The 20,015-nt window shown below is 41.4% G+C and overlaps 1 protein-coding gene across 1 annotated transcript in view; it reads left to right on the top strand.

Moving 5' to 3' along the window:
* The first annotated feature begins 255 nt into the window (after window positions 1-255).
* cspg4 (chondroitin sulfate proteoglycan 4) overlaps window positions 256-20,015 on the top strand; it is a 100,104-nt gene continuing 80,344 nt past the window's right edge. The window contains exon 1 of the mRNA XM_055934910.1: window positions 256-378. Within this exon, the coding sequence (XP_055790885.1) occupies window positions 306-378 (73 nt within the window). The 5' untranslated portion in view covers window positions 256-305. The remainder of the gene's footprint in view (window positions 379-20,015) is intronic.

Raw genomic sequence — 20,015 nt, 5'->3', positions numbered from 1 at the left:
GAGAGAGGGAGCGAGAGAGAGAGAGTGAGAGAAGGGGGAGAAAGGGGCGAGGGAGAGTTGTGTACTTTTTTCCACCAGGGGCGGCGTGGCTCTCTCTCTCTGGGAGTGTGCTAGGCAAAGGGCTGAAGGGAGGCGTAGGCAGGGCTCTTGTGGCTTTTTGGGGGGTTGCAGGAAGGAGGGCGTTTACCTCGGGGGCCCAGCCCCTTCCATAGAGTAGAGATGCAGAAGCAACTCAGCTCCCAAAATTAACTGGAAGACAGTTCCCTTTGAATGGAGAGTGAGTTGCAGAGGACTACACCGGCAATATGAGAGCCCTGCGTTTGGTCCTGCTGAGTGCCTTCTTGCCCCTGCTCTGTCTGCCCAGCCCCAGCCATGGAGGTAAGTGCAACAAGCCAAATGAGTTCGTCAAGCTATTAGTCTCCCAGCTGCCGACCCCCCTGTTATGTCAGAAAGTCACAGCTGTAACTATGGGGGTCATTCAAGTCAACTCTCACTTTCAGGGGCTTCCCTCCTATACATATCAATCATAATCACTTGTGTTTCCGAGTTGAAGTTGCCTCTAATGGCTGACTTAGGTTCAGCTAATCGATCCTTCACCCTCCTCACTTTTGGGAGGTAAAAAAGAAAAACGGACTTCGGACCCGGGCTTGGGGTAACTTCATCCCACACCATTAGATATCGATCAGTCAGGTTTCTTTCAACCACATTTTACTGCTGTTTTACATGAAATGACATACACCTGGAGAGATCTGCTGTAGGTGTTGTGCAGTGCTATAGGTCTCAGACAGCAGATGTTGAAGTTTATGTGTAATGTTTGCTCAGAAACAGTTTTGTGGGAGCAGTGTGTTGGTAGAGGGTACAGTCAGTGCTTAGATAGCTGACTTTAAAGGGAAGTGAGTTTGAAGTCCTCTCCTCGAGCTCTGAAAAGCTCTTTCAGAAGCAGCCCAGGGCCAGGGTAGGCGAGGTTTGATTTCACCCATCCAGGGAAGTGAGCTTTAGGGGGTGGAGGGTCAAGAAAGAGCTGGCTTCCTCTCTCCCTCCCTTCTCCACTCTCTCTCCCTTCTCCTCCCTTGGCCCCACAGTTCTGAGTTTGATTGAATCAGGAGCAGCAGCACCTCAGTTGTCACAATGCAGTTCCCGGCCACGAGGAGTTTCAGAAGTGTGTGTTTGCGCGATCTCGTCCGTGCATGCGTGTGCATGTGTGCACAGGTTGGGGGAAGGCACATCTGGTGTTCGCCCTGAATCTGGTGAGGGAATGAAACGATGCCTTTCGAAAGCTCACTGGATCCTACAGAAATCTGTACACATGGCAATTTGGCAGGAGTATCCCCGGCCCCATTGAACAGATGTTTAGTTTATTGTTTGTCCCAGGCTCTTAGATCTTTCAAATCACCACTGGGAAAACAGTGATGAGCCCCAGTCTGGGGTTGGGAATGCCACTTGGTCTGAGTGGAAAACTGCTTGTTAAGTCTAGTTTAGGGAATCATTTTAACCTTCAAATCCTGTGTAGTGAATGTCACCTGAAACCCCACCTCTTTAAGGAATACCTAGGATAGGATAAAGTAATCCTTCTGACCCCCCCCTTAAAAGATTTAGATGCACTGTTGTAAAGTGGCTGTTCCACTGGATGTCATAAGGTGAATGCACCAATTTGTAAGTCGCTCTGGATAAGAGCGTCTGCTAAATGACTTAAATGTAAATGTAAATGTCATCTGTAGCACTGTAATGCAATGTTATCAGGTGATATCAATTGGCACCACAGTCTGTAGTGTTAAACTGCTGACCCGATAGCGCTAATGCTAAACAGATGTTCCAGAGTCTGCGCCTTTCTCTCCCCCCCCCCACACACCCCTCCCTGTCACCCTCACCCTTCCAACCACAAACTGTCAGGAACACCTCACAAACTACCTGGAATGTGCATCTCTGACCTCACCTCCTCTGTGTTTGCGTCTTGTCCCTGTGTCACAGGGTGCCACATTGCTCCCAGCTGGAACTGGACAAAGTTGTACGTCATTGTACGACAGCAGAATGCTATAGAAAAGTCACTCTAATGATTGCTCTGGCCTGTGGAGGTGTTACTAAATGACTCGGGTTCATAAACCTAATTCTCCTTAACTGCTACGTTAATTATCCTAACCTGCTACAAAAAGTCTAATCTGACAAAAGCTCTATCCTTTCTAGTCAAAACTACTACATCTCATTCTCCTCCTCTGTGTATTATGTGGCTATGGTAACAGAGCTAAACAAATATGGATTTTGACACTGGGCTTCTTGGAGCTTCTATACAAGGAGCCCATGTGTCCTGTGTGAGTTGCCAGAAGGGTGAACTGCACTGACTACAAGTGTCTGCACATTAAATTATTGAATCCAATACTTGTTTAAGGGAATTGACAAGATTAGTCCGTTGGTGGCTGGAGCTCTCTGACTAATGCAGCCAGCAACCCTGAATTCACCCCCCACTTTAAACAGTTTACTAACTAAAATGTTATGATACATTGTAAATGCACATTATGTAGATCCAGCATACTGGGCTTGCAAATCCGACAGTGGATAAATACGGCGCAAGTCACACAGGACTTATTTTCGGCCCTTTGGACATCATCATAGAACAGGGTGGCAACAATGTACAGTGCCTTGCAAAAGTAATCATCCCACTTGGTGTTTTTCCTATTTTGGTGTATTACAACCTGTAATTTAAATTGATTTTTATTTGGATTTCATGTAACGGACACACACAAAATAGTCCAAATTGGTGAAATGAAATTTAAGAAACTACTAAAAATATAAATAATTCAAAGAAATAAAAAACTGAAAAGTGGTGCGTGCATATGTATTCAGCCCCTTTGCTATGAAGCCCCTAAATAAGATCTGGTGCAACCAATTACCTTCAGAAGTCACATAATTAGTTAAATGAAGTCCTCCTGTCTGCAATCTAAGTGTCACATGATCTGTCACATGATCTCAGTATATATACACCTCTTCTGAAAAGCACCAGAGTCTGCAACACCACTAGCTAGGGGCACCACCAAGCAAGCAGCACCATGAAGACCAAGGAGCTCTCCAAACAGGTCAGAGACAAAGTTGTGGAGAAGTACAGATCTGTGTTGAGTTATAAAACAAATATCAGAAACTTTGAAAATCCGAATTAGCACCATTAAATCCATAATTGAAAGAATTTGGCACCACAACAAACCTGCCAAGAGAGGGCCACCCACCAAAACTCACGGACCAGGCAAGGAGAGCATTAATCAGAGAGGCAACAAAGAGTCCAAAGATAACCCCGAAAGAGCTGCAAAGCTCCACAGCGGAGAATGAGAGTATCTGTCCATAGGACCACTTTAAGCCGTGCACTCCACAGAGGTGGGCTTTACGGAAGAGTGGCCAGAAAAAAAGCCATTGCTTAAAGATAAAATAAGCAAACATGTGGGAGACTCCCAAAATATATGTAAGAAGGTACTCTGGTCAGATGAGACTAAAATTTAGCTTTTTGGCCATCAAGGAAAACGCTATGTCTAACGCAAACCCAACACCCCGCATCACCCCGAGAATACCATCCCCACAGTGAAGCATGGTGGTGGCAGCATCATGCTGTGCTGATGTTTTTCATCGGCAGGGACTGGGAAACTGGTCAAAATTGAAGGAATGATGGATGGCGCAAAATACAGGGAAATCCTTGAGAGAAACCTGTTTCAGTCTTCCAGAGATTTGAGACTGGGACGGAGATTCACCTTCCAGCAGGACAATGACCCTAAGCATACTGCTAAAGCAACACTCAAGTGGTTTAAGGGGAAACATTTAAACCTCTTGGAATGGCCTAGTCAAAGCCCAGACCTCAATCCAATTGAGAATCTGTGGTACGACTTAAACATTGCTGTACACCAGCGGAACCCATCCAACTTGAAGGAGCTGGAGCAGTTTTGCCTTGAAGAAGGGGCAAAAATCCCAGTGGCTAGATGTGCCAAGCTTATAGAGACATACCCCAAGAGACATGCAGCTGTAATTCCTGAAAAGGTGGCTTTAACAAAGTATTGACTTTGTGGGGAGAATAGTTATGCACGCTCAAGTTTTCAGGGTTTTTTGTCTTATTTTGCATCTTCAAAGTGGTAGGCATGTTGTGTAAATCAAATGATACAAACCTCCAACAAATCAATTTTAATTCCAGGTGGTAAGGCAAGAAGATATGAAAAATGCCAAGGGGGGTGAATACTTTCGCAAGACACTGTACATGTAATTATGTAGTACAGACATCCACGTACAGACATCCATGTTAGAGGCGTGGTTTCGCAGTCCACTTAATCACAAAGGTTGAAACACAAATGGCAACCTATTCCCTACGAACAAATGTATAGATGCATCATTCAACAATTAAAAATATTTTACGGAGTTACAGTTCAAATAAGGAAATCAGTCAATTTAAATAAATAAATTAGGCCCTAATCTATGGATTTCACATGACTCGGTGTACAGATATGCATCTGTTGGCAACAGATACCTTAAAAAATTTAGGGCAGTGGATCAGAAAACCGGTCAGTATCTGATGTCAGTACCAGTACCACTGCATGAGGCAAGTCAGTACCACTTGCCTCATGCAGCGCGACACATCTCCTTCGCATCGAGTTGATCAGGCTGTTGATTGTGGCCCGTGGAATGTTGTCCCACTTCTCTTCAATGGCTGTGGGAATTTGCTGGATATTGGCGGGAACAGGAACATGCTGTCGTACACAGCAACCCAAACATACTCAATGGGTGAGGTGTCTGGTGAGTATGCAGGCCATGGATGAACTGGGACATTTTCAGCTTTCAGGAATTGTGTACTGATCCTTGCGACATGGGGCCTTGCATTATTATGCTGAAACATGAGGTGATGGTGGTGGGGGAATGGCACGAACAATGGGCCTCAGGATCTCGTCACGGTATCGCTGTGCATTCAAATTGCCAGAGATAAAATGCAATTGTGTACGTTATCCGTAGCTTATGCCTACCCACATCATAACCCCACCGCTACCACGAGGCATTCTGTTCACAACGTTGACATCAGCATACCACTCACTCACACAACACCATCTGCCCGGTACAGTTGAAAGCAGGATTCATCCGTGAAGAGCACACTTTTCCAGCGTGCCAGTGACCATCGAAGGTAAGCATTTTCCCACTGAAGTCAGTTACGACGCTAAACTGCAGTCAGGTCGAGACCCTGGTTAGGACGACGAGCACACAGATGAGCTTCCCTGAGACGGTTTCTGACAGTTTGTGCAGAAATTCTTCGGTTGTGCAAACCCACAGTTTCATCAGCTGTCCTGGTGGCTGGTCTCCGACAATCCCGAAGGTGAAGAAGTCGGATGTGGAGGTCCTGGGCTGGAGTGGTTACACGTGGTCTGTAGTTGTGGGGCCGGATGAACGTGCTGCCAAGTTTTTTAAAAAGGCATTGGAGGTGACTTATGTTGGAGCAATTAACATAACATTTTCTGGCAACAGCTCGGGTGGCCATTCCTGCATCAGCATGCCAATTGCACGCTTCCTCAAAACTTGAGACATCTGTGGTATTGTGTCATGTGAAAAAGTGCACATTTTAGAGTAAACATTTATTGTCCCCAGCACAAGGTGCACCTGTGTAATGATCATGCTGTTTAGTCAGCTTCTTGATATGCCACCTGTCAGGTGGATGGATTACCTTGGCAAAGGAAAAATGCTCACTAACAGGAATGTAAATCAAATTTGTGCACAACATTTTGAGAAACATGCTTTTTGTGTATGGAACATTTCTTTTATATGAGCTCATGAAACATGGGACCAACACTTTACAAGTTGCATTTATAATTTTGTTCAGTGTAATTCACTTGTTTTGACAAGGACCCATGGGGAGATCAACCTCTTACATTAGTTCTTGATCTTCGCTATATCTGCTGTATGCTGTATACCCAAACGTCATGACATTGTTTAATGAACGGTATGTGCACTGAGCATTGTTATTTGCATTGGATAAGTGCCCTCCACTGGCTAAGACTAGTACTGCTACTACTACAATCGGAATCAGCCCCAAAAGACACATAATTTTATTACAACTTTTTGCTTGATACCAGGGATGTAGGCACGGCTGGGTCTGGGTGGGTGCAGGCACAGGTGTAGGGGATCCAGGCCCACCAAATAGAGCAAAAAAAAATGCTTTACTCGTTAGTGTTCCAAACGGGACGTTATTTGTCTTTACTTGACTTAGGCAGGACCTCAACGGAACTGAGTACCGGCACCTTTTCTTCTGCTTGAGTTCCTGCACCTCCTATAGAATACTAGTTCAAAAGTATTGAGGAGTTCCTGCAACTAAATATAAACGGTACCGGTATTCGAAATGAGCACTGGCACCTATTTCAGTCCAAGTCCACTGGTCTAGACATACATACACCATCAGATAGAATTCATAGCAAGTAGTAGGGAGGGGGTGGGAAAATGAAAGGGATATACGAAAGGGATATTGACAATAACAATAATAATAATACAATAATAATACATGATATTTGACAGATGCCTTTCAGGACACTAAAGGACATCTTACATAAAATCTGGTGCTTTACATAAAATCAATTTCAGTTAGGCCTATGCAATGAATATGAATTATTCTTTATTTACCAGGGGAAAAACTATAAAAACAAATTGTATAAAAGAAATCAGCTCCTGAGTGGCACAGCGGTCTAAGGCACTGCATATCAGTGCAAGAGGTGTCACTACAGTCCCTGGTTTGAATCTAGGCTGTATCACATCCGGCCGTGATTGGGAGTCCCATAGGGCGGCGCACAATTGGCCCAGCGTCGTCCGGGTTTAGCCGGGGTAGGCCGTCATTGTAAATAAGAATTTGTTTTTAACTGACTTGCCTAGTTAAATACAGGTTAAATTGATTCATTTCCAAATAATATGTGGGCTCTGGCACGTGTCACTTTGCGCTGATACCATGTGTAGTAAACAGCAGCTATCACTGTGTTGGCTAGCTAAGACTCTCTAGCCAACTTGGCTCGCAAAAACAAGTAAATGTGATGTTGGAGCATCTGCCAAGTTATTTGATATCAGTGATTTTGCCATGAATGTCTTCCAGAGACAATGATAAGCACTACAAACCATTTTTATTAAACATTCTTGGAAATCATGAAACACGCTTCTCCAATTCGACACACGCTCGATCCCTCCCTCCGCTGAGACATGACATGAAATGAAAAATCTAGTTATTTAAATGTATGCTCTGTTGTGCCTGGCAAGTAATAGGATACAACAACTGACCCTTTACCAGTGTTATCATATAGCCTAGCTTGAGACTCGAATTTAGAAATATAAGGGATTCTACATTATTATGAAAGTAGGCAAATGCATGGGGGATTTAATTTAATTGGAGATAGAACTTTGTCCTGGGCTTCTCCGCCAATGCACTTTAGTTAGGCTATTTGATAATTTAACTGATATAGGCACACTTGATCCCCCGTGCCCACAGAGAATAGCATTCTACTTGCATTATGACTCATAAAGTGATCTTGACTCAGAAAAGGTTGTGGACCACTGTTCTGGTTGTCACGTTCCTGACCTGTTTTCCGTTGTTTTTGTATGTGTTTAGTATGGTCAGGGCGTGAGCTGGGTGGGTAGTCTATGTTATGTGTTTCTATGTTGGGTTCAATGTGTTGCCTGATATGGTTCTCAATTAGGGGCAGGTGTTTGACGTTTCCTCTGATTGAGAACCATGTTAAGGTAGGCTGTTCACACCGTTTGTTTGTGGGTGATTGTCTTCCGTGTTTGTGTATGTACCACACGGGACTGTTTCGTTTGTTCTAGTCTGTACCTGTTTGTGCGTTCTTCATGTTTATGTAAGTTCTTATCTTCAGGTCGGTCTACGTCGTTTTTTGTTTTGTAATTTCTTAAGTGTGTTACGTGTTCGTCTTGTCTTAATAAATTCATCATGTCTTCACAACACGCTGCGTTTTGGTCCGATCCCTACACCTCCTCTTCAGACGAAGAGGAGGAAATCAGCCGTTACACTGGTCTATGTAGGCTACAGCCTATTATGAGGAGCATTAGCATAGTGTTTGGCAAAAATGTTTGCTGTGATGGTGTCTCACGCAAACCTGATCTAATTCGATTGGCCGACATGCTAGTGATTAACACTAGAAAAGCCTGGCCTCGTTGGATGCCTTCGGGCCAATGACGTGTCTTTCGAAAGTCAACAGTCTAATAAATACATTTCATATATACTATCGGAAGAATAATCATTTGGTTGTGTTTATGAGGGTGTTCGGTAACGCTATACAAAATATAATGTATTTCAAAGAACACAATAGAATTTTCATTTGTTTATGTAACTAGTATTATAATTATGTAAATGTGCAAAATAAAAAACACAAAAAAACACAATTCAAGTGTTAGAATCCATTAAATAGACACCATCACAAAGATCAGAAATTATTAATTAGTTAAGGGCAGTTCTTAAGGAATGAATTTATGAAGAAAAAAAATGTTTCAAAAGAACAGAATGGCATATTGTCTGTTTAAATATATTACTATGCTTTGAGTGTTGCAAGTGCACGTGGGGCGCTCAGGAGTTTAGTAAGGATAGGTGACTTGGCAACTGCAGAATCGTCTCTTTCTGAAACTATATAGACATCAAAACGTCTTACCTGCTTGTAACTGTAGGAGAATTTGCTAAAGATCACTTTCTGAGTCAAATTGCAAGCAGTAAACCTATGCAACATTAACCTATTCAAAACAGTTCTGTAGCGATGAGGTTTGTAGTAGGCTATTATGCCCAATATATTATCACTGCACATTGGCTATGCTAGAATTGCCTGAAACTCCCCATAATTCAATTTGCGACGATTATACATCCGCTAAGAAAAGTCTGCGAAAACTTGAAAACAACATCATTGGAGAAGTCAACATACAAGTGTAAGTAAAAATGAATGCAAATAGGTTGTGCTACTAATGCACATTACGGCACAAACACGTCTCGTAAAAAGTAAATATGTTTTTGTTTGGTTATCTTTTGGAAATTGTAGAAATAAATATTTTTCCTTCTTCAGAAGTTCCAGCTAGGCAGGCGGACGTTAGTTAGGTAATTACTGTGCTAGATATCATACAGTAGGCGTATATTAATAATTATATATTTAATATAAGTAGACATGCACTCATAATTGACCGTAGCACATATGGGGCCCACAAGATACCGGTGGCTGAAAACACAATCATCTCTGGATGAACGAGTGACGAATTTCCAGCCAAGGGTGGTCCATTTAAAAATAATTCCTTCCTCCCTCGCCCCTTGCCCCTTGCCCTGCAAGTGTATACTCGTCAGGCGTCATGATACGTCATCAGAAGTGTCCACTTAATTTGAGGGCTGAGGGGATAGAGTGTGTCTTTTAAGTGGTTGGACCGCAGCCTATGGCTCGAGGAAACTGCAGACACGTGATCTGAGCTATCTGATTGGCCAGCGATAGGCCTGTAGGTGCACTTGATTTGCTCTCTGGGCCTGTCGGGTAGGGGGAGTTCTACCTTCAGACACATGTAATGGTTCAAAAATGGGAACACTGCCTACCAGGCGCTAGGGCTGCTGAATCAAGTGCACTTACCACCAACATCACGAACACAAATAAAAACAATAAGATCGCAGGGTTTTGATGGGTCATCATTAGCTGCACAGGCCTGGCAGGGGGAAAAAAGAACATGTCCTCTTAAAACTGCTTATAACACATTCTGTTTGTGATATTAAGAGTCTAACACAATAGTGTGCTATATAGACTTATTTAGGAAAAGTCAAAGATGGGGGGACATAACTTAACTTAAAAAAAAGTTGTTCTAGTCTATTAACTATAGGCCTATGGTTTATTATATGTAGTTCTATGAGCGTCGCATGTTAAATGCAAGAGTCATGGATTTACGTAGGCCATCACATGTGTGGTGTATAGTATACATTAAAGCATAGGGTAAGCTATACTTTTATGATAATTTAATGTTGATTTAAGTTCCCAAATTTTGGACCATATACATTTTTGCTGGCTCTGCCATCAACAGATTTCTGCCTACGCCACCGTTTGAAACCATATGGAAATGAGAGGACGCCATAACATTGCAGAGCATGGGAAAGAAAATCAATGTTGACAGTGTTCTAATGAAGTAAAAGCTCCCTCCTCTCTCGGGTCTGCTTTTTATCCTGGCAGCATAAGACAGCAGGTTTCACTATTCGAGTGAGTTCTGTGTTATTAATGACCTTTCTGCCTGTGGCCGGGGGCAAAATCCGTTGTGAGAATCCACATTTCTTAATTTGGACATTCCCTATGCCTTCTCCCGCTCTTCCCCCACCAGGCAGAATAAGTGTAACTTTATAACCCTAATAAAACTTATGATATGATAGGGCTTGCCATCTCTGCTTGTACTTATTCCCGCCTGAGATATGGCTTGTTCTATGCAACTTTGCCTAGAAGGCCAGCATTCCGGAGTCGCCTCTTCACTGTTGACGTTGAGACTGGTGTTTTGCTGTTACTATTTAATGAAGCTGCCAGTTGGGGACTTGTGAGGCATCTGTTTCTCAAACTTCTGTCCCCAAAAAGTGAAACCATTACATTTTCTCCCTCAAGGTAGTAGGAAAAACAAGTGTAACACAAAGTGAAACAGCACCGCCCAGCATATTTATTGTTGATAAGAACTGTTGGGGAATTTACTGCCGTGGATTTCCTGATCAGACCAGCGTGACCAACTGGGTTTGAATAGACTGTGTTAGCCCGATCAGCTAAGGTCAAGGCATTACATTTCCCCTTTGGAGACCAATGAAGTACTGGAGAAGACCTTATCATATCTGGTTTTGAAGAAGTCTGTGTTAGCCCATCGAGCTGAAGATTAGGTATGAGATCAGGGAGCTAACCATTGTCTTCAGTTCTCATTTTAAAACATTCCTTTTCTGATAAAAACAGTATCTGATTTGACCAATAGGCAGCACAAATCTGCTTCCCTAAGCTAATGTAACAGTGTAAATAATTGTTCAATTCCTGCATAAAATGGGTAATACAACACCCCCTGGCAGATGAGTGTTCTTACATTGTCTAATGCACTCAGTGGTAACGGTATGGAATTCTGGGTAATCCACAGCAGATCTATGGAGAATAGCGGATGTGGATAAATATGGCACCCCCCATGCACTTACCATAAATGCCTTGTTTGCCATATTGTACGTTCCTCTCCGTTTGTCACGACTTCCCCCGAAGTCGGCTCCTCTCCTTGTTCGGGCGGCATTCGGCGATCGATGTCACCGGCTTTTTAGCCATCACTGCTCCATTTTTCTTATTTCCATTTGTTTTGTCTTGTTCCATACACACCTGGTTTTCATTCCCTAATCACACTGCATGTATTTAGTCCTCTGTTTCCCGCCATGTCTTTGTGTGAAATTGTATTTATGTTATGTGGGTATTGTTACGCGCCATACTTTTTGTCTATTGTTCTGTGTTTGGGCACATTTATGTACTTTTGTGCTTTCGTTGGACCGGAATAAAACGTGCGCCTGTTCACTACACTCTGCTCTTCTGCACCTAACTTCGCCTCCAGTACACACCCTTAACACCGTTACTTTTTTGTTGTATCGTCATTAACACATTATACATTATCTATATTTTTACTCCAAGACACCAGCAATTTGAAAAACTGAAAAATTGGATTGTGCATTGAACCATGACGTACGCTGTAGTTTCAAAACTCTGTGGATAGGGCTGAAACAATGACGCAATATCTGAATTCCGACATCTTTATGCACCTTCGCCATTGTTGTAGTTGAGTTGAGAGTGTCCTGGGATAAAAACTGTCATTAAGTTGTCATAAAATGTACGTTTTGTATCATGCATAAGCAATTTATGTTATCAGCAATTACCATTGTAAATGTGGCTTCAAATAAGCCACTCTTTACATGTCTATTTCTGAATCTAAGAATATCGTTTCCATGTGGGTTTTATGCTAGCTAAGGTTGCCCTTTTTTAAGAGTGCTGATAATGTCTATTTTATAACTGAACATTCATCTATACTGTGTCCCATCATTGCAGGTAATTTATTGTTGACGATTGTACAAAGTATAATTGTTTTTATAAACTCATGAGCACCAGCTAGCTTGTTAGCGTGGTTGTTAGCTCAGAAATATGTGGTGCATTCTATTTCTTCGCCACTAATGTGACATCAAGTCACTTTTCAGGTACATTTGACATATTTTGATGATAGTAGTTTATTGTAATGTTGTAGACATGAGATTACGTTTTTAAACTATTTATTTATTTGTATTATTAGAAATAGGATATTTTTTTTTTTAAGTATCTTTTTTAAGTATCTTTTAAGTATCTACTATACGATCACTAAGACCTTTTACTCAAGTTAATTCAGATTGTCTTTTTCTTAGTATATTATACAGCAGATCTATGGAGAAGTGTTGTTGGAGTGCTGTTAATATGCCTTTGATGACTGAACATTCATCTATACTGTGTCCTATCAGCTTGGTAATAAATAAACTATTCATCCACTACTCCATCGTGTGCTGACTCACTGACAAGGGATGGGACCGAGAGTTCACACTGAGAAAATAAAATGTTCATATAAATAATCAAATCAAATTGTATTTGTCACATGCGCCGAATACAACAGGGAAATGCTTATTTACAAGCCCTTAACCAACAATGCCGTTTTAAGAAGAAAAAAACGTATTAAGAAAGTATTTACTAAAATAAACTGAAGTAAAAAATAGCCTAGACTGGTGTATATATATATATATATATATATATATAAAAATCAATAAAATAAGAAAATAGAAAAATAACAAATAATTTAGGAGCAACAATAAAATACCAATAGCGAGGCTATATACAGTGTCAGAGTCTAGGTGATGTGGGTAAGGCGGAGTCAGGCGCAGGACACAGAGATGAGTAATAATAATAATTAAAACGGGAAATAATTAAAACGGTGAAGGCTAGAAAGCCGGGGACGTCGACCGCCGAACAAGGAGAGGCACCAACTTCGGCGGAAGTCGTGACATACAGGGGGTTCCGGTACAGATTCAATGTGCGGGGGCACCGGTTACTCGAGTTAATTGAGGTAATATGTACATGTAGGTAGAGGTAAATTGACTATGCATGGATAAAAATAGTCTCCAGTGTTGGGATGATTCAATGGGGGAAGTGTGATAAAAGAGCCTGGTCTGATGCTTAGCAACATGTCAATACCTTGATCAAAATATCCCTGTTTCTTCCCCATCCTAATATAGACAAAACTACTTCTGTGAGAGGCTTAGAAAATGTCCCATTGCCATCTCAATAGTTCCTGATTTCAAGTATGCCTACTATTTGATTGTATTTTTTTTTCTTTCGATTAGGTTGAGATAGTAATGGAGATAAAAAGGACTTGTAAGAGAGCAATTAACTGTTATACCAAGAAAACGTTTTCGTTATTTTACTTCAGAACCCATGAGAACCTTTGTAACAATATACCGGCTTGGAGCCAAGCTTTAATGTAGATTTGGCCATAGCTGATGTAATGATCATACAAGGGAATACAAGGGAAAGTACATTCCTTAAAATGACTGAATATCTGTTATGAAAATATGTCAACATACAGTATATCTTTGAAGACATACTTGTGAGGCTTTGTAATTTAAACCCTCCCTGAAACTTTCCTTCTGTTAATAATATAAACATAGACAGCCTTGTTGATCGCTCACATGTTTTAGTGAGTCATCGGCTACTTCCAAAATGGCACACTTGAGTCGAATGTAGGAGACACCCGTCTAGTGCTGCTGGTCTGTGGGAGTTCTCTCAGGTCCACAGAGTGTCTGAGTGTGAGTCATACAATCATGAGGCCACTATGGTTAAATCATGGGATACTGTATATTACACTAACACAACCAACACATTTTGAGTCCTCTCAATGGTGCTTGTTAGAAATGTTGTGGTAGCGTTTGAGAACTCTCCCTTTTAACTATCTCAAAACCAATGGAAACCCGACATGAATGTTCCTCTAATATCCTTCTATGTTCTATCTAGAGAGCATTTCTTTCCAGCAACCTTACACAGAAAATATAACATGATTGTTTGTTGATGTATGAAATGACTCTCAGTCTTCAGTTGACCTGAATATGCAGTTTGAATATCTCCTGCCATTTGACTATCGCAACATGGCTTTGGCAGGCAGACGGCAATATGCAAGGAGGGCGACACAGAGACATATCAATGCCAACTTCTGTCCTTCTGAAATCTTCTTCAGGCCTGATAAAACCCTGAAGTGTTTCTGGGTAATTTGTAGCCTGCCTGTTCTCGTCAGAGGCTGGATCCTACGGGAGAAAATCAAGGGGCCTACTGGGGTAGCTTGGTTCTGCTCTTGCAGCTGACAAGACGTGACTAAATTGTGCTGGATAAATATAGCCGGGTGTAGCCCGACCCAGTAGCGTATTGCTTCACATGTTGCAGAGAGGAGAGGGGGTGTGAGAGGCGCTGCTTGGAAGCTCTGGGGAGAGGAGAGGAGGAAAGAGGTGCAGAGTGTTGGTTCACACAGATTCCAGTGTTCAGGGGCTAGAGCATGTCGTCATCTCCCAGTCACGGCAGATTGAAATAGACAGAGGAAATGGTTTGTTCCATGGAGCTGGGCCTGACTGACTGCAACGTCTTCTTCAGTAGCTGCCTCGGGTGCTGAGGGGACTTGCCAGGAGACCAAGCCCTTGTCTGAGCTGATATAATAGCCAAGGCTAATACAGTTACGTCTTTATTGTGTGTTTATTTACAGCACTTGAGATCATTGCTGTTTAATGCACATTGTAAAGCAAACAGACGGGTACTGTCTTACACAACATTCTGAAGCTGTTGAATGTGTATTTGGTACATAGGGATACATACTGAATGTAATAAGACAACAAGTCTCAATAAAATGTTATTGTATCACAAATTGTTGTCCTATGTTGCTCAATAACAATCAAATGGTGAACAATAATGCTAGCTAGATTGTCGGTTTTGGCAAAACAGTACAACTCGCAAAGTAGACAAATCATAGGCCAAATAGAAAAACACTATCAAATGGCAGCAGAATCAATGTACAATGACAAGAGCTACCCAGTATTTAGCGGTGAAAGTATTGGAATATGCTCCCACAGCCACATAACCAGTGCATGAGGTCACATACACTAGACATACAAAGTATGTGGAGTCCCCTTCAAATTAGTGCATTTGGCTATTTCAACCACATCCGTTGCTGACAGGTATATAAAATCGAGCACACCGCCATGCAATCTCCATAGACAAAAATAGGCAGTAGAATGTTTTAACTGGAGAGCTCAGTGACTTTCAACATGGCACCGTCATAGGACGAGCCCAGGAGCGACAACAGCTCAGACGCGAAGTGGTAGGACACACAAGCTCACGGAATGGGACTGCTGAGAGCTAAAGCGCAGAAAACTCGTCTGTCCTCGATTGCACGACTCAGTACCGAGTTCCAAACTGCCTCTGGAAGCAACGTCAGCACAGGATCTGTTCGTCGGGAGCTTCATGAAGTCGGTTTCCATCAGTGGAGGCTCCTCAGATGAGGAACGGGAGGACCATCCTCCTCAGGGAACTTCATAAAAAGAACTAAAATGTAACATTTGAAGTTATCCTTTTTAGATTAAACTATAATAAATATATTGACATTTCACCAAATAATTGATTGAAACACACTGTTTTGCAATGAAGGTGTACAGTAGCCTCAACATCACTCTGTAGGGTAGTACCATGGTGTAGCCGGAGGACAGCTAGCTACCGTCCTCCTCTTGGTACATTGAAATCAATACAAAACCTAGGAGGCTCTTGGTTCTCGCCCCCTTCCACACACTTACACAGTAATTATGACAACTACTGGAGGACGTCCCCCAACCTATCAGAGCTCTTGCAGCATGAACTGACATGTTGTCCACCCAATCAAAGGATCAGAGTATGAATCTAGTACTGAAAGCACATGTTACAGCTAGCTAGCACAGCAGTGGATAAAATGTGGTGAGTAATTGACTCAAAGAGAGAGAAAGACAATAGTTGAACAGTTTTTAACAAATTAATTTCTTTAAAAATGAAGGAGAAGCAAGAGAGAGATAGATTATAATTTTTTTCACTTTCAGTTTCACTTAGCTAGGAAATGCGGTTAGCTAGTTTAGCCTATTCAAACACCCGGGTCAAACAGAGGGATGCTATGTTAGCTAGCTGGTTATGACTATCCAACACAACACTGGAACACTTCCAAGTCAAGGTAAGTTTTTGGTTTTATTAATTCATTGCCACCGCGGCCCACCGGTGTAACTTCTTACTGACTAAACACTGTAACGTTACTGCATGATTGTAGCAGGTTTACTAACACATTTATAGTTAGCTAACGCACTTTTGTACATTGCGCTGTAATGTACAATTGACCTTATTTTAGCGCCCAAAAAGTGTAATATGAATACCATTGTAAAGCTACATTTCTCCCCGTTCCAGCAAAATCAATGACGAGACCTTCATGCTGCCTGATTGAAGAAGGCAGTGAGCTAAGTCGGGTCTTTTTAAAAATGTTGTGAAAGTGAAACCTACTGCGTGATAGGGAAATGGGGAGGGAAATGGGGAGATAAACGGTGTGGGCAAACTGCTTTTTCACCCGATCCGTCCAACTTATCACCTCTAAAATGTAAATAAAACACTATAAAGAGTTTATATAATGTGTCATTACATACCTATTTGAATCAGGTTTTTAGGGCGGCACTAAAGTTATCTTCAGAAGTAAACAGCGGTGTGTCGCGGTTATGACATGGTTTGGCAAGGAACGTTTTTTTTCGCCTGTTCACACACAGCTGATGTGTTGTGCATTGAAGTCCACAAAGGAAAGGAAATGGTGAGAGGAGGAGAGTGAATAGAGGAGAGAAGGAATACAACGTGGTGTTTACGTGTGACCAGGGGTGTATTCATTCCGATGATTCTGGTGAAAAACGTTTCTTAAACGGAATCAAACAAAACGGGGATAAAAAAATACCTGAATTTGTCTAATAGAAACTCTCGTTTGCAACTGTTGGACTAATGATTACACCCTAGATTAGCTAGATGCTCTCAACTTGTATGCACCTATGTTGTAAACTTTCATTCACAGGCTAGGCTGTAACCTCATGATGGGTATAGGGAAAATGTGAGTATCATGTAGTAGCCTAAACCTATCGATGTTACATTGAACTGGCTGAATGGAATTTGAATGACAGTCATCCAATATGCTGTAATATAAATAAGGCCATGCTCATAAAAAAAATGGTCCTCCCTCAATCATCAACACAATCATCAATCATTGTGTTGGGACTATGTCTTCTGGAAGGATGAAATAGTGTAAATAAATTAATCAAAATAACGTCTTTAATGAAAATATGTCAATCATTATTTGAATATGTTGGTAACCCATTGTATAAAAGTGATAATGTCCTTGAAGCCGGTGTTTAGAGGATATATTGACACGGTTTGTCGAACCTCAACTCTCGGGCCTAACATCACCCATGCCAATATATCCTCCAAACACGGGCTTCTCGGGTATCATCTCTTAAATAAATTAGTTGGCCTTTAGGCCACGGGACTTGGTGACACCACTTACCAAAAAATAGGCCTACGAATATCCTATACACTAGCGGACTTAAATCATCAAGGCCTCAAATCACCAGTAATTAAATACTAGTAATTATTTAAAAAATATATGTAAGTCCTCTGCTTGAGGACCCCCCATGCTTCACTTGTCATTAGTCAACCACAGATTGGTTCATAATAATAGACTATTCCACCCTGACAGAGTTTCCCTGCTCTTTTCACAAGTGGCACATGGCGCATGGAGCTTGTTATTGGCCAATCATGTCATCAAAGTGGCAATAGGCTACAGTCATAGAGCCTCTGTGTACGGCAGAAGTTAGGAGATGTCTAATCAATAGAAGTTAAAAGTTAAAGGCGGAAGACAGGCTATAGCCTAGGCAGCCGATAGTGGTGTGCTCTAGATAACCCCCCCCCCCCCGCCTTTTTTGCCTTTAAAGATAGTTAAGGAGGAAAAGTATGCCTTTGCAGCCTAAATGGAGGATGCTTTATGAACGAGCCGGTACACGGGGACATGAGTGTACTACCAGGAATGCACATCAAGCCTAGACGATAGTGCAGATCTAAGGCTCACTACTGTCGGCTGCCTAGGCTAGGTAGGTTCCAACAACCAAGAGTCAACAGGTAGGCTGCTACTTAATATTCTGAATGGAGTTGTAGTTGTTTTTAACTGTAAGACAAGAAAGCTCATGGAGCTGAAAATACAAGATTTTTGGTTATTGAAAATATATTTAAAAGCAATTTACATGGTCCAATAATTCTCTACAGTATTTGCCTTTTTTGCCACATAAACTGAAATTAGGCTAGCTATTAGAATTTTAGCATATTAAGGTGAAAATGTATTATTAATATCATGCATTTGGCATCCTATTTGTAGAGCTAATGGTAACTACTTCAAACTTCCAAAGATCCAATCAACCATAGATTAATGACAGGATACCTAGCTACAAGCTCAACTGAAATGCAGCTTGTTTCCAAACCTAAGCAAGGTACATGGAGGTAGGAAACTGGATGGTTGACTTGTTCTCACTGAAGTGCACTACCCTTCATATACCAGTAGGAGTCACTATTCAGGCAGGAATCATTGGACTGTGGCTTCACATTTTATTTCAATATACCTCTTTTTTTAGCTTGATGGCATGACGTTGAAACGATGACGTTGATTCAAACACTATCAACATTGAAACAAGTTCAAATAAAACATGTTTCATCAAATATAAAATTTAACATAATTTCAACCACCCGATATATATTGAATATAAGATTAAAAATATTAATGTTTTTATGTGGAATTTAACCCAATTTCAACGTATACATAGTTCTGATGATTATATTGAAATTATATTGGTATAACAACCTGTTAGTCAGGTTATGTCAATGTATTTCAGTTGAAGTTTTACCCAAATTTCAATGCTAACAATTAAATGAAAACAGTACTGATTGATTACTTTTTTCAAATCCAATAACAAATTACGTTAAAACAATGTTGACTCAACCAGTGTGTGCCTAGTGGGAATAATGTTCCTTGCCCTTCAAATGGACATATTGGATGTATAGTTCACTGGCCATGTCAATTACATAGATCTCAGCTCAAAACACGTCACTTGCTGTCTTCACCTGAATTCACATACACATGACCTCTATGGAAGGAGAACATTGTATTCATGAATCCTGTGTCATGTAATCTGGTTGCTACACAAAGATGGAGACAGGAGCAAGTCAGGGAGGCTTGCAGTCCTAATTGCATCGAAGCATTCTTTAGCAAATACCGCCGTGAAACCGCTTTGCATTCTTTGTCATCCAAAATGTATGTTTAATTGTTTATTGAACAAATTCTCAGAACACAATCCAATGCCACAGATGTTCAAGTGCAAACATACACTTCAGAAAGTCAAAGATAAGTGAGATTTGGTCCACATTTGAATGGAACATGTTTTTATATTCCCATAGTCTCACAGAAAAGTCAAGAGCACATTATTGGAGTGAAACGTTCAGGCTTTACCTGCCATCTGTCTTTGTGTAAACTTTAACTGTAGTTGGCATTCCAGAGACATTCTGCGGGCGACAAATGGATACAGTTTGGGAGCTGATCCTGGGAGAGCTTTGTTCAACTGTCAAGTCAAGGAAGCAATCCAACTATGGAGCACTGAAGTTTAACTCAGTGTCTGCTCAGCATTTAGGATCCCTAGGGAGAATCACTGGCTGAATTATTATTTTTTTTGCGAAGGTTTTTAATGTGTGTAGGCCTTTCTTTATTACGGCAAGAATTTGCAAGATTCAAGCAAACCCATTAATTATCTAGGGATAAGCTGCATATCTACTGCATATTCTAATAGGTTTACCACCAACCGAAGCAAGGAAAATGTTTCTGTACATCTTTCAGTTGTCTAGACCGTCAGTCTGTTTACATTGGAATTCAGAACA

The sequence above is a fragment of the Salvelinus fontinalis genome, chromosome 9 (assembly GCF_029448725.1).
Source record: "Salvelinus fontinalis isolate EN_2023a chromosome 9, ASM2944872v1, whole genome shotgun sequence".
Lineage (NCBI taxonomy): Eukaryota > Metazoa > Chordata > Actinopteri > Salmoniformes > Salmonidae > Salvelinus > Salvelinus fontinalis.
This window is presented reverse-complemented; position numbering and strand designations above follow the sequence as displayed.